Here is a 15,449-nt window from a genome sequence, read left to right as displayed (position 1 = left end):
ATTGATTAGAATAGTAATAATAATGCTTGATTTGGCAAATCAGGGCTGAAGGAACGCGGGTTGTGAGAGTTCAGAGATTGTTGATTTATTGGCGTTTCCTGTATCCTCAAAATCTTTGTTTGCTGACCTCAAACAAACCACACCCTGTCCTGCAACATCCAGATAGCATTGTCTGCATTTGCAGAGGAAAAAATCTCAACAAACTATAGAGAACCAAAAGCAGATCTTGCAAAATCACTAATTTAATGCATGAATTTAGGGAATTTATATGTGCACTAACATGTGCATTAAAGTCTCTTCTGCTCACCAAATCTGCATTTATTTGTTCTGTAAAAAATGTGAAATATTACTGCAATTCAAAATAACTTGTTTTCTATGTGAAAATATTTTAAAATGTAATTTATTTCTGCGATCAAAGCTGAATTTTCAGCATCATTACTCCAGACTTTAGTGTCATGATTTTTCAGAATCATTCTAAAATGCTGATTTGAGCTCAAGAAACATTTATTGTTTTTGTTTGACTTTGATGTATAGAAAGTAAAAACAGCATTGTTTAATTTAATATATCCCAGTTGAATAAAAGTACCAATTTTAAACTTTTAATTAATAATATTAATGGCTTTATAGTAGCGTGCTGAAAATACATAAAATAAAATAAAATTTTTAGTTTGGATTGTAAAATTATTTTCATGATAATTAAGAACATTTTCACTCTCAGGTGCTTATTCTTGTATTCCATTTTACTTTTGAGCTTTTATTTTTAAATAAATCTGAAATGGCAATTCTCATTATTATAATTTTTACTTAATTTTTTCTAAAAATAAAGTACAATAATTAAACAATGCAAACATGTTAGTTCCTGAATATGCTTTAATAAAATAAAAGAAAATAAAATAAAATAAAATAAAATGCAAACATGTTAGGTCCTGAATATTAATTAATTAAAATTAATTAATATTTAGGACCACTAAGATTTTTGGAATGTAAAATTATTTTCATGATAATTAAGAACCGTTTCACTCCCAGGTGCTTATTACTGTATCCCATTATACTTTTGAGCTTTTATTTTTTTAATAATTCTTAATGACAGTTTTCAATATATAATTTTTACTGAGGTTAATTGTTATAAAAATATATTGTAAAATAATGAAAGCAATGTAAACATGTTAGGTCCTGAATATGCCTTAACAATACAATAAAATAAAATAATTTTGTTTTTTGTTTTTCAATATTATTGTTGATTCTCAATATTGTAAAATGATAAAAAAATAATGCAAACAGGTCCTGAATATGCTTTGATAAAATATCACAAATTTTAAAAAATATTAAACTTTTGAACAGCAGTATTTTTAATTAAATTTTAGGAAAAGCACCCATCTGTATTCCAACACGGGTTCATCCAGCCCTGAAAGCATACAAAAGTAATTATTATAAAATATGAGCTGAACTCAGTACAGCACTGTCTGAACGTGAATGCCAATGAAATGAAAAAGACCAGAGCATAGCATTCTTAACATCACTTCTATTACTAAATCTCCTGAAAATGATGCTGGCTCTGGGATTCGGCGTTACGCAACACGAGCCAAGCGTTTCAATACGGAAACAGGAGAAGGTCAAATATGGGGTCAGAGATAACTAAGATCAGCTTTTTATACAAAACACTTTTCTATTCTGCAGCGGATGATAAAAGACATCCTGAAACACGAAATGCGAATGAGAAACGCTGCTTTGGGAGGAGCAAGAAAGGTAGCCCATGGGTGGCTTCCTTTTTCCCGTCTGATTTATCTGCTTCCTGTGGCGTGAGCGTCAGCAGAAAGGAATTCCTAAGACTTCCTGTGCGCGGCGGAGTGGACAGGTCTCTGAGGTCACAGTGTGGTGCGTTCAGCTCAGGCCTCAGCATGCAGCTCGAAAATAAACCTAGAATTTCAACACTTCAGCTTCAAACCACAACACTGGGTCCGAGTATTTGAACCGAGGGCAAAAATAATAAAGATGTTGAAAGTTTCAAACATTTTAGAGCCAGTTTATGCGCGCGCTGATGAAAAACACATGCGGCGTAAAACAGGGAACTCATAAAGCCAACATTGGGATGTATTTTTGGGTGAACAGAACATTGAGGGGGAAATACTGAAGAGTGGAATTTTGGATTTTAATTGGAACATGGAAAAATATATAATTTTTTATCTTATTTTATATGCATATAATCTGAAAAAAAAGTAAATAATTAAAAAAAAAATATTTTATTTTACAAAATATTTTATTTTATATTACTTCCATTATATTATTGAGCATATTCATATATATATGAAAAAAATATTATATCTGTTTTTATATTTCTGTTTATTATCTTGTTATTATACATGTATATAATCAGAAAAAAATATTTGTGAAATATCATTTTAAAAAATACAATATTTTTATTTTATTAAATAAAATAAAATAAAATAAAAATTTCTGTTTGGATTTTAAAATTATTTTCATGATAATGAAGAACGTTTTCACTCTCAGGTGCTTATTACTGTATTCCATTTTACTTTAGAGCTTTTATTTTTAAATAAATCTAAAACGGCAATTCTCAATATTTGAATTTTTACTTAATTGTTATAAAAAATAATGCACAATAATGAAAACAATGCAAACATATTAGGTCCTGAATATGCTTTGATAAAATAAAATAAAATAAAATAAAATAAGATAAGATATTTTATTTACTATATTCATATAGATATATATAGATATATTTAAAATCAGAAAAAAATAATATATCATCTTTTATAGTATAGTATAGTATAGAAAATGCTATTTTTTTCTTGTATATATATACACACACACACACACACATACACACACACACACACACACACACACTCTCACTCACTCTCTCTCTCACACACACACACACTTTTGGTTTCTAGGAGCCTCAAAAGTCAACTTGATAATCCAGTACACTGGTGCTTTCACAGAGATGAGCAATCGCCTCATCATTTCTTACATTTCTGACATTTACACAAACAGAGCAGCAGGGAAACGGATGCATGTTTATCATGCTTCATTTTAAATGATGACATTCCTGTTGTGGCAACCAGGAAAACTCACAGTTCATCCAGTGTTACAGAGAGACAATGATCAATGCCACGCTTCACCAGAAAAACTGTGTCTCACGAGGGAACAGATTCTAGATTTGCAATCCGTGATATTGCTGTGAGCTGATGGGAAATCAGTCACTTACAACCTGCTGCCTTAGAAGAAGGAATAAGATGGTGTGTGTCAAGCGATCACAATTGTCAATATCTGACACTGAACTGTCCTTTTGTTTCAGGTTGACTGGTTTAAACCCCACCCTTAGTTTCAAAGTAACATGAAAAACTGATATGTGCACTAGTGCATCACTCCAGATGTCCCGACACTCGTACGCCACCAAAAGAACAAAACACTAACTCATTTGCATTTGTGCTTAAAGCTGAGTGCTTTTCTAAACTATAGTTCTCAGAGTTTCACATCCATATATTTAAAAATATTTTTTTTTCAATGTTTTTCAGCTTTATAGTGGTCTTGGGTTGCTGTGTGATTCTTTGGAGAATAAAAATGCACTGATGCCACTTAATATTCATTCATTGTCATATAGACACTTTTTATTGTCCAATCAATTCCCAAGTCCTTTTTTTAAACTCCGAAATTCATCACATTATTTCAGGTTTACATAAACACACCCATAAATACCATTTTCAGTTTCTAAAATAAAATTAAAAAAGGTTGCTCCTAAAAGCGTATTACTAATATTATGACTAATGTGAAAAATGTAACTGAAATAAATCTGAAATAAAATAAAATATAATTGGAAAAACTAAAAGTAGGGGGGGAAACTATTAAATATTTTTTTTATCATGTTTATGAATTCAAATAAAGCTGAAATAACATAAAACAAAATATGACTATTACCTGAAAAGCATAAACCTAAAAAAGTAAAATTGTAATACTATTAAAAAGTAATACTGTAAAAAGTAATACAATTAAAAATCGTTTTTTGTAACTAAAATAATAAAATAAAATAAAATAAAATAAAATAAAATAAAATAAAATAAAATAAAATAAAGCTGAAATAAAATAAAATAACAAAACTAGGGAAACTTTTAAATATTATTTTGTTACCATTTTATTGAATAATGAATTTACTGAAATAACGTAACATAAAAAATATGAAAAATATGAAAAAACAAAACAAAATATGAATATTACCTGAAAAACATACACCTAAAAAAAATAAAATTGGAACTAATATTATTAAAAATCTTTTTAGGAAACAAAATAAAATAAAATAAAATAAAATAGAATTACTTACTTTTTTTGTTAATTAAAAAAAACTTTAAAAACTAAAACTATTAAATATTAAATACTGTTTTGGTACATTCAAATACAATAAAATAAAATAAAATAAAATAAAACCATATCTAACCATATTTTTTGTTCATTTAATTTTTGTTAATTAAAATAAAGCTAAAATAAAATAAAATGTAAATGTAAATGTAAAGATGACTAAAATTATTGAAAATAAATAAAAAAATAAAATAAAATAAAAAAAGCACATAATAAAATGACTAAACTTTATATTAAAATGAAAATAAAAACTGAAAATATAACAGCTAATTCAAAATATTAATAAATATAATATTTTTATTTTAGTTAGTTCAAAAATAGCATAGAAATAGCTAAAATAACATTGGTAAACACAGATTACGGTAATACTTTATTTTAAGGTGTCCTTGTTACACATGTAACATGTACTTACTATTGTAATAACAATACATTGTGCATTATTACATGCAAGTAAACCTAAGACAAACCCTAATCCTAACCCTAACCATATATTAAGTAGATGTAGTTTGAATATACACTGTAACAAGAGCACCATAAAATAAAGTGTAACCCAGATTATCTAATAACATGTTCTTGAGAAACTCTATTTCATGTTTTAGGGCATTACACAATCACTTCTGAGTGAACATTCACTAGAGACGTGCTCCATTGAGTAAAGCCTCAATGATTCTGGGTGGTTTCGTGCATCTTTAACGCCCAGCTGAGTTGCCATATCAACGCTTCCCTTCATTGCTTCAGAGCTCTTGAATCTACTTCCTCTCACGCCGAGGGAGGTGACGGTTACGGCCCTACTGAGAGCTTTACATCAGGGTCGAAGCCTCCAGTCACTCCACGACAGGCCATTGAGTGAATCGAGAGCCGACGACTCGCATCTTCACGCCGACCCGATCCTCCCGGGCCATTCAGAACCTGACGTCTCAGTCCGTCTCGCTTTCGCCGGTCGCATCTCTGCCAACAGCCGAACAGAAGGCCATTGAGAAGACCAGACTGAGAGACAGGCGGCTTGGCAGGAAGACACACGCGGGACAAAAGATCTGCTTCAGCACGCAAACCCATGAGCAAAACAGCTTACAGTGTCCGCCGAGCGAAAAAAGCTCCAAGATCAGCTGGACGCACCCTTACCGTCAGTAAACTATCTGTGGGATAGACGCTGCCAGGATCATGTGTTTAGACTATTGAAGTCGGTCCACAATAGTGCAAGCACAAATCCAAGAATCTGTCATTTATCTTGGCAAATCTCTAGTGTCTAGAGGGTTTGAAGAATGCTCTGTGTAGTGAGCAATGGTTTTTAGGATGCATCATAAAACTTATTTGCAAAAATATTTGCAACTTCTGACTTAATATCAAACCATCACATCTGAGGAACAAGATGCTACATGCAGTATAAACACATGCAATCCACACTGCAAAAACTTGCTGTTTTTTAGTCTTGTTTTCTATATAAACAAGTCAAGACACATTTGCTTAAGATGCATAAAGACTTGTTTTCTGAAATATCTATAAAAATGAAGTGCATTTATGTTTAAAACAAAGGTAAAGCATGATATTTTCTTGTTAAGCATAAACTCACTGCATTTTAATATATTTTTCAGACTTAAAATCTTTTATTTTAAGTCTGTAAAATAAAATAAAATCTGACATTTTTTACGTTAAAAACTAAAACTAGGACTAATACTACTGAATATTGTTTGGGTTTTTGTACATTTAAATAAAATAAAAAAAATAAAATAAAATAAATATTACCTGACATTTTTACCTTAAAAACTAAAACTAGGATTAATACTACTGAATATTGTTTGGGTTTTTTGTACAATAAAATAAAATAAAATAAAATAAAATAAAAAATGAAACTTTTACCTTAAAAAACTAAAACTAGATCTAATGCTAATTTTTTGTTAATTTAATTTTTGTTAAATGAAAGAAGCTGAAATTAACTAAATAGAAATGTTTCATGAAAAAGTAAAAAAAATAAAAATAAAAATAAAAAAAAACACAACTAAAACTAAAACTAGGACTAATAATTTTTGAATATTGTTTGTTTTTTGCACATTTAAATAAAATAAAATAAAATATTACCTGAAAATGTTTAACTTAAAAAAACTAAAACTAGGTCTAATATATTTTTTGTTAATTTCATTTTTGTTAATTAAAAAAATCTGGAAAAAAAAACAAAAAACAAAACATAAATATCACATGAAAAAGTTAAACTTATACTGACACATTTGTTCTTGTCACTTCACCTTGATGCATTTTTCAGAAAATAAGTCATTTTGCATCTCAAGTAAACATATCTTGATTTAAGGATGTTTATATATTTACTGAGAAAGAAAATCAAGTCAACGTGAAAATCCTAAGTAGATTGACAAAATCCGTCTTCGAAAAATCACTTTTTACAGTCTGCATGATGAAGTTTAAAGTATTTAAAGTGCGCAGGGTGGTGACAGCAATACGGTTTATCTCAAACCTACCACGTTAAGTCATTTACAAGCCTGAGATGAAGCTGAATCACTTAAATCCGTCATATCACAGGTAAAAGGTCAAGTTTTCATCCCTGAACTACAAGGAAGCGCAGGGCGAATCTAAGTTAATGATTAACCAAACGCAAACTCATATTTTGGGATAAAAGCGTCTGCAAAATGCATAAATGTAATGTAAACAAACTCCTAACTTCCAAATGCTGCATTTCTGCAAATGCATTTCTCTTGAAGTCCATCTCTCGCCAGCATTAATGACCTCAAACTGAGCCATGATTCATTAAAGACAGGTTATTAACTGAACATTTCATACTCATAGTAATCTCTCAAATGCATGGTTGTGCGAAATGATATGTAGAAGTATGAACTGACACACAAACACAAAACCAGAGCTCTGGGGAGACATCTGCACTACAGGAACAACAAACGAGAGCAATGGCGCAAACGTGTGAAATTGCTGAGTGTGTAAAATGCCAAACGCCTAGTGCGCATCTATTGATCGACCATATCGGATCTAAAATGAAATTTCTTGAGCTGTAAAACCAGTTTGGCGAATGCAATGTCAGCATAAAGTGCACGCGTGAAACAATGCGACCGCTTTGTCCAACTATTTAAGCAATGCCATTACATGCATCTTATTTTCAAAACGGCTGCGCTCATTAGCAATCGCATTTTAAATGCATATGAAGTGGCGGCATTTAGAAACATGCTGCTATCGCTCAGACAGTCAGCAGAACAAAACAACCACTCCCACCTTCCCCGGGTTTTCCATTGTTGTCTATGACGGCCCATTCAGGGCGAGCTGCCCCCTTATTGACTCCCGGGTGATTTGGGGAAGGGAAGCCGAGCGTAAAAGTAGACCGTTTGCATGAAAAGCATGTAAAAATTGACTTTTTTGGAGGGGAATGTTTAAAATCCATTGCACTAATCCAGTCTGAAACTCCCATTTCCACAAGACACCCCCCTTTTTGAGAGGATTATGGAGGGGAGTAAAACACAAAACACTCTGTAGCTGCTTTTCATGCATCTACACTCTTAAAAATAAAGATTCCCAATGGGATTTTCGTGGCGGGAGAGTAGAAGAAACATTTTGGTTCCTCAAAGTATCTTTCAGTGAACAGTTCCTAAAATAACTGTTTTTTACAAATTTAAAACCTTTTGTGAAATGGAAAGATTCCATAGATGTTAAAGGTTCCAAAATAAGGGTTCCAAAGGAAGTTTCAAGAACATTTAAAAAATGTAAAGATTCCATGAACATTAACAAGCATTCTAAAAATCTAAAGAACCTTTTCCACTATAAAGAAGCTTTTGTGGAATGGAAACACTCCATGGATGTTGACGCTTCCACAACAAGGTTTCCTTAGGGAGTTTTTTTTTTTGTAGAAGAACAATTTTCAGATTCCCTGGACGTTAAAGGTTCTTCATGGAACCACAGACGCCAATAAAGGCTTTATTTTTAAGAGCGTACACCTCACAAATGGCAGCTGCTGTGCTGTGGGAAACCCCTGAATCTCCATCCTAACGGTGTTGTAAACAATGCATCCACACCTCCGGATGCATCTTACCTTGCAGCTGCTTGAAACGCCCCTCGAGCTGGTTGTAGTTGAAGGGCATTTGCGCGGGGAAGCTCGGCTCCTGGTAGAAGCCCTCGGGGCCCCCGGACGCCCACTCCAAATCCATGCTCCCTGACCGAGAGGGAAACTATTTCCAGATTCCTCGCAACCTCCCAGGAAACCACAGAATGGGAAGGAACGGCGGCGGAAAAGAAACCCGAAAGCTCTGAGTTATCCAAAAAGCGCAAGGTTTTTGTGCCAGTCTGATGTTCTCAACCGGTCTGTTTTAGAGGAGACATGCATGCTGCTGTCTCTCTGATTGTTCGTCTTCCCACTCTGTCCATTCAAAAGCAGCGTCTCCCCCCAACCTCAAGCACAGCAACGCCCCTCCTCCTGTCATACAAGGGAGGGGAGACCTTCTAGTTTTGAGAGGGTTTCTGCGAGACACCTTTAACGGAGCAGAAGAGGAGGGCGAAAGGGTTGTAATTTCATCAGCGGCCCAGCCAGTGTGTTTGCAGATGATGTCACCACCTCATTACAATGAAAGAAGAGGAGGAGACGGACCAAACCAAGTCTCCGGAGAAGATCGGGGGGTGGAGATTGAGCAGGAAGCCGGCCCATTTCCACGCATTGTTTTTTAGGTCATGCACCAGAAGCAAAGTTGCATAAGAAATCCGAACTGGCCTTCTTGGAATGTCGGGCAAAAAGCATCCTGCCTAAAATCCCGTTTGCAACCCCTCCAGCTTATTTGCCGCCCCCCTGCTGTTTTTTTTCCCCCTGCCGTCCATCTGTTTGCAAGGTGAGGAGACGTTTTGCCATGAATGCAGACTTTGAACTACTTCTCAGAGTTTGGCTATTGAATTGCACGCCGCTGCAAAACAAATATCTGCTAATTCCCACTCAGGAATCTCACACGGCTGTGTCAGGAGTAGTAAACATCCAGCAGATCCAACTCAAACCTTCATGACAGCAAACAGGCCCCTTCTGCTTTTCTTTCCGCATCTTAAACATGATAAAAAGCAGGATTACTCAAACCTCTCCAAAGGTGAATTAAGAACCACACTGGATATTTACAGGCATTTAAGGAGTGTTTTATGAGAGTACAGCGTTGATATGAAACGCTGCATGAAATGCTGTAAATCAAGCAATAAAATTCTGGTTTGTTTTCTGTCAGCAAAAGTTTTGCTAGCAAAAGTCAAGCATTTGTTCTTGCTTACCGAAGCAATGGGTTTACATTGTATGTTTTTAAATTATGTATGTTTATTAACAAATTAGAATAACATAAATAACAGACTTTAGACCTCATTATAATATATATATATATATATATATATATATATATATATTTTTTTTTTTTTTTTTTTTTAACTTTAGTAAAACAGGTAAATTGATGCTGGAACACTCCATCAACAAGCTTAAAAACATTTTATATACACTTTCTTCTGCAATATTTTAATTTTGTCATTCTGATTTATTTTTTACTTTAGTTGTAGTTTTAGCAATTGTAGTATTTTTTTATTATTATTTTCATTAAAAAATATATATATTTAATTTTTACTTTTAGCACTTCAACTAACCTTATTTTATTCCAGGCATCTTTTATAAATTATTTTATATTTATATTATTTTTTTATACATTTTTGTATATACACTTTCTTCTGCAGTATTTTAATTTTGTCCTTCTGTTATTTATTTATATTTAGCTTTAATTTATTTTTATTTCAGTTTTAGTTTAAAAAAAAAATTGTATTATTTAGTATTTTACTAAATAATTTTTATATTTAATTTTTAATTTTAGCACCTCAACTAACATTATTTTATTCCAGGCCACATTTATAAATTTTAGATTTATAATATATATATATATATATATATATATATATATATATATATATATATATATATATATATATATATATATATTCAGGTTTAGTTTTAGCAAATTTAGTATTATTTAGTATTTTGATTAATTTAAAAAATATTTTTAGCTTTAATTTATTTTTAGATTTTATTTTTTATTTTAGTACTTTAATAACCTTATGTTAAGGCAACATTCATAATTTGTATTAATTTTTTTAAGTTTAAGTTTTTAATCTAATATTTATATTTTATTTTATTTCAGCTTTAATTAATAATATTTAATTATAATACTATTACTGCTCACCACCCTAGCGACCACCAAAAATGCCCCAGCAACCACGTAGCGTCTTGTTTTCAATCTTTTAAGAGCAAGACACGCACAAGGCAGCATCCTCAAGGAACCATGAGATCAGCCATAATGTGACCAATTGTGTCTTATGATCCTGTATTTCCAAAATAAACAAATGTTTAATTATTCCTCTGTACGTCTAGCGTGGGACTAAGGCCTGAGGGTGGTTTGGTTGATCTGGGCCTGCAGTGAGAGGGATATTTGTGCAGAAACACAGTCAGTGGTGTCATTGTGAAGTCACAAGACGTCCACGTGTGCTTCGCCGCCCCTGGAGCTATCGTCGCTCTTAATTCACCTCCGTCTGCACTTCTGTTCTCTGTCACAAGCGAATCTGAGCTGAAATCATCCCTCGCGCTGTGATAAACGGCCCACAGATTCGGGTTCTCCTCCCCTCACTGCTGCGGAGAGGCGAGGGAGGAGACGCTTCCTGGAAGACGTTTAGTCATTCACTGCAGAGGAGCGTTTTCACTGTGAGACTTAAACATAGAGTCACAGCTGAGGGAATAATCTGAAGATAAATGGATAAACATATCAGCAAATGATAGGAAATTAAAAATAATAAAAGAGTAACTAAAAGAATCAACAAAACAAAGGGAAAGTTAAATATATAAATATATGATATTATATATGAGACTTTTTAACAATAAAAAGCTTAAAAATTTGACCATGTGATATTGAAATACAGGGGGGGAAATGAATTTATAAATTTTACAAAAATGTATAAGATATAATAAATCCATCAGTAAGGCCTGGGTAAAAAAATATTTTTAAAAAAATATTATACATAAAAAATAAAAAAAGTACATGTAACACCACATTTTTACAATTTCTGAAGAAAATGTGATGCTTGCCTAATAAAATTCTAAAATTATAAAAAAATGTTTTAAAGATTAAAGCATATATAAAGCAATATATATATTCCTTTTTCTGAAATAATATTAAAGAAAATATGATGTCAAAAGTTTTTTTCCCAAATAAATCATTAACATGTAATAATAATACAATTAAAATATTTATATTTTTATATAGATTTTTTTTTTTTTTTTTTTTTTTACATTTTCTGAAGTAATATTTTCCATATATATTTAACATTTTCTGAAGTAATTCTGATGTTCAAAATATGGGGTAATTCACTTTTTTAAATAAATGTACAAAATGTAATTGTAATTAATTTATACAATTATTTAAAAAAAAATTAAAGATAAGAACATGTGAAAGAGGGAGTTTATAGTAAGATTATATTATCGTCAGATTTTATTTTAACACAAATATATGATAAAAAGATTACATTATTATAAGATTCTATTATAACTATATGATGAAAGTGATAAATAGGTTTTAAAACTTAGTAAAACTTTTTTTTTTTTACATTTTAATGATGAAATAAAGGGGTAAAATAATTTATAAATTGCATAAATGTATCAAATGCAATTATAAATTGCTAAAATTATTTTGAACGAATATATTATTTTATTTGGAGATAAAAGCATTTGTTAAGCTATATTTTTACAATTTTTAAATGTGATGCTTGCCTGCAAAAGATGTCACCATAATGCAAGAGTATTGTAGGTCACTGTTTACTGGTTCAAGACAAAATCTCTGGATTTGGCTAAAATATTTATGGATTTACGGATAAAATGGTTAAATCACTAATCCTTATCAAATGGCATTAAACAGAGTTTCTGAAATGATCTAGTCTAGTAAGTCTAGTCTTAAACCCATAAGAAGAACATTCTCACACTGGATCTCAGGCCTTACTGGTGAATTCATATCATATGGTCTTTTTTAAATCAATACCAGTATTTCTACATGAATACATGACTTGCACAATGCACAAACTGAGCATGAAGGCTGAGCGGCACGAATGCACTTCCCGCAAATGCATTTCAGATGTGTTGTTTTTCACTCATAGCGGGATAAATGTATGTAAGTGCGTGTTTCTGTTGGCGCTCAGACAATCGCTCCTTTGGCAATTTACTGAAGGCACAATTTCACATGATTCTTCGCTGTGATCTTATAAACATGTACTTGCACAATCCCACAAATCCAGCGGGAGCCTGTTGTAACGCAACACAACTGCTCTTATTTGACACCGAACTCGAATGTGCTGATTTCAGCAGAGCGAATCCATTTAACAGCCGATAATGTCTGGATACGGTGTGTTTCTAAGTATGACAATGATCTAATACATTCATAAAGCTGAGAGTGGGGTGCTTTCACAGACATCTGGCCGACAAACTCGGCAAAGGAAGGAAAGAGGAAGGACAGGGGGTCTGTGGGTGTTTCCTTTGTATTATGAGATGAACAACCATACAAACACGCAACCCAGGACATTCCATAACTCAGACTTCATCCTACAATCACATTTGATGAACCGCTCCGTGCTGCTCTGGGAAATGCGGATATTTTGCTCAGCATATGAGCTATCAAGCTGGTGGCAAATACCAATGTGATCTCCCAAAAAAAAAACACTGATTCAACTCAAAAGTTGGAGTATGAACTCAAACTTTTCTCAACAAATGACCTCCACGTTTAAGAAATTTTGGGAGAAACATCTGAAACCTAAATAAAAATCAACGAATCAGACGATCATAATTAACGCGTAAGGACGAGCAGGTTATTGCAGCGTGGCTGGAGAGAGTTTTGCTCGACGGAGCAGCAGTCACTCGAGCAGGCCGACAACCAGCTCATTTATTTTTCACGACACCTGTCAATAATTTAGATGCTCGCGTTTCATTGGTGGAATACTAGTACGCTGGCCCACAAACCAATACTTGACAAAACCCTGAGTGTGTGTGAGAAACTAAGCAACCAAAGGGCCCTAATTAATGATTCATGACAGTAGCATTAATTCTGTACCTGAAGCCTAATATGTCACACAATAAAGATACTCGCTTTTATCTAGCTACACAGCTAACCATCTACTCAACTATCCACCCATTTATCCATTCAACTGTCTACCATCTGCCAAGTATCTTCCCAACTACCCGCCCAACTATCTACCCAACTATCCATCCAACTGTACCTTCCATCTGCCCAACTATCTATCTACCCAATACCAACTATCAACCCATTTATCCAACAATATACCCATACACATCTACTTAACTATTCATTCAACTATCCACCATCTGCCCAACTATCTACCCATCTACCCAACCCCAACTATCTACCTATCTACCCAACTATCTACCCATATATCCATCTACCCAACTATCTATCATCTGCCCAACTATTTACCTATCTACCCATATATCCATTCAACTATCTACCATCTCCCCAACTATCTACTTATCTACCCAACTATCCGCCCAACTATTTACCTAACCAACTCATCTACTCATTTATTCAGTCAACTATTTACCTATCCACCCAACTATCTACCCATCTATTCATCTACCCAACTATCAATCTACCAAACTATCTACCCATATATCTACCTATCTATCCAACTATCTACCAACTAACCATCTAACCAACTATCTACTTATCTACCCAACTACCCACCCAACTATCTACCTTTCTACCCAACTATCAATCTACCAAACTATCTACCTATCTATCTACACAAATATCTACCCATCTATCCAACTATCTACCCAACTAACCATCCATCCAACTATCCATCTGCCAGCTATCTACCCATCTATCCATCTACTAAACTTTCTACCTATCTACAGAAATATCTACCTATCTATCCAACTATCTACTTATCTACCCAACTACCCACCCAACTATCTACCTTTCTACCCAACTATCAATCTACCAAACTATCTACCTATCTACACATATATCTACCTATCCAACTATCTACCCAACTACCCATCTATCCAACTATCTACTTATCTACCCAACTACCCACCCAACTATCTACCTTTCTACCCAACTATCAATCTACCAAACTATCTACCCATCTATCCAACTATCTATCTACACAACTAACCATCTATCCAACTATCCATCTGCCCAACTAACCACCCAACTATCTACCCAACTATCCATCCATCTACCAATCTATCTACCCAAATATCCACCTGCCCAACTATCTACCCATCTATCCATCTACCCAACTATTCATCCAACTGTTTTCTTAACTATCTATCTACCGATCTATCCATCTACCCAACTATCCATCTACCAAATTATCTACCTATCTACACAACTATCGTTCTACCCAAATATCCATCTGCCCAACTACCCACCCAACTATATAACTCTAATCGAACCTAATCTAATCTATCTATAGTATCTGTCTGCTTATGACTATAGCAGATATCTGCAGAGGTCAGTGAGTTGACACAAATCTTTACAAAAAGCAACTGCAAGAAACCAAGTGTCAAAATCAATCTGTGATAATTCCCACACATGCTCGTGTTTGGAATAAAGAGGCCAGGTTTCTTCTCCTAACACAATTAAACGGGTGGTTCTGCCCCAATCTGGCGCCCCTGGGCCGTGGGCTGTCAGGGAGGGCTATATGTCGGAGCGCGGGCCCCTCTCATGCTCCAGCACATGGTCCACATTAGTGTGGTATGCCGACTGCTGCCGGGGGGATTCCTGACTTATCAGACCACTGAGAGCGAACCGTGCCGGTGTGATATCTGACTTCCCATCTGAGCCAATGACAGTCTGATGAGACAGCAAAGAGCAGCGCAAGAGCAAAGACAACTTTGGTTCTATTTAAAATAGATTTTCTGCTGCTAAATAATTAAATGTAAATGTGGATTCTTACACTGTCTGAGGAAAATGTGAGTTTTGCTTACTAATGAAAAAAAAATGCTGCAGTAGGTACTGGACCGAGTCAAAAGCAAAATAAAAATATAAATAAAAAAATGTGCAAAA

General features: G+C 33.5%; 1 protein-coding gene across 3 annotated transcripts in view; it reads right to left on the bottom strand.

Annotated features, from left to right (window-relative positions):
* sptbn1 (spectrin, beta, non-erythrocytic 1) overlaps nucleotides 1-15,449 on the bottom strand; it is a 101,602-nt gene that overhangs the window by 49,977 nt on the left and 36,176 nt on the right. The window contains exon 1 of one of the 3 annotated variants that reach the window (XM_051123111.1): nucleotides 8,414-8,906. The exons of the other annotated variants lie outside the window; for them this stretch is intronic. Coding sequence (XP_050979068.1) covers nucleotides 8,414-8,528 — 115 coding nt within the window. The 5' untranslated portion in view covers nucleotides 8,529-8,906. Of the gene's footprint in view, nucleotides 1-8,413; nucleotides 8,907-15,449 lie in introns of those variants that run through there. 3 annotated transcript variants of the gene reach the window in all.

Source organism: Labeo rohita, chromosome 11, assembly GCF_022985175.1.
Source record: "Labeo rohita strain BAU-BD-2019 chromosome 11, IGBB_LRoh.1.0, whole genome shotgun sequence".
NCBI lineage: Eukaryota > Metazoa > Chordata > Actinopteri > Cypriniformes > Cyprinidae > Labeo > Labeo rohita.
Note: the sequence above shows the minus strand (reverse complement) of the source record. Positions and strands in the feature narration are given on the sequence as shown.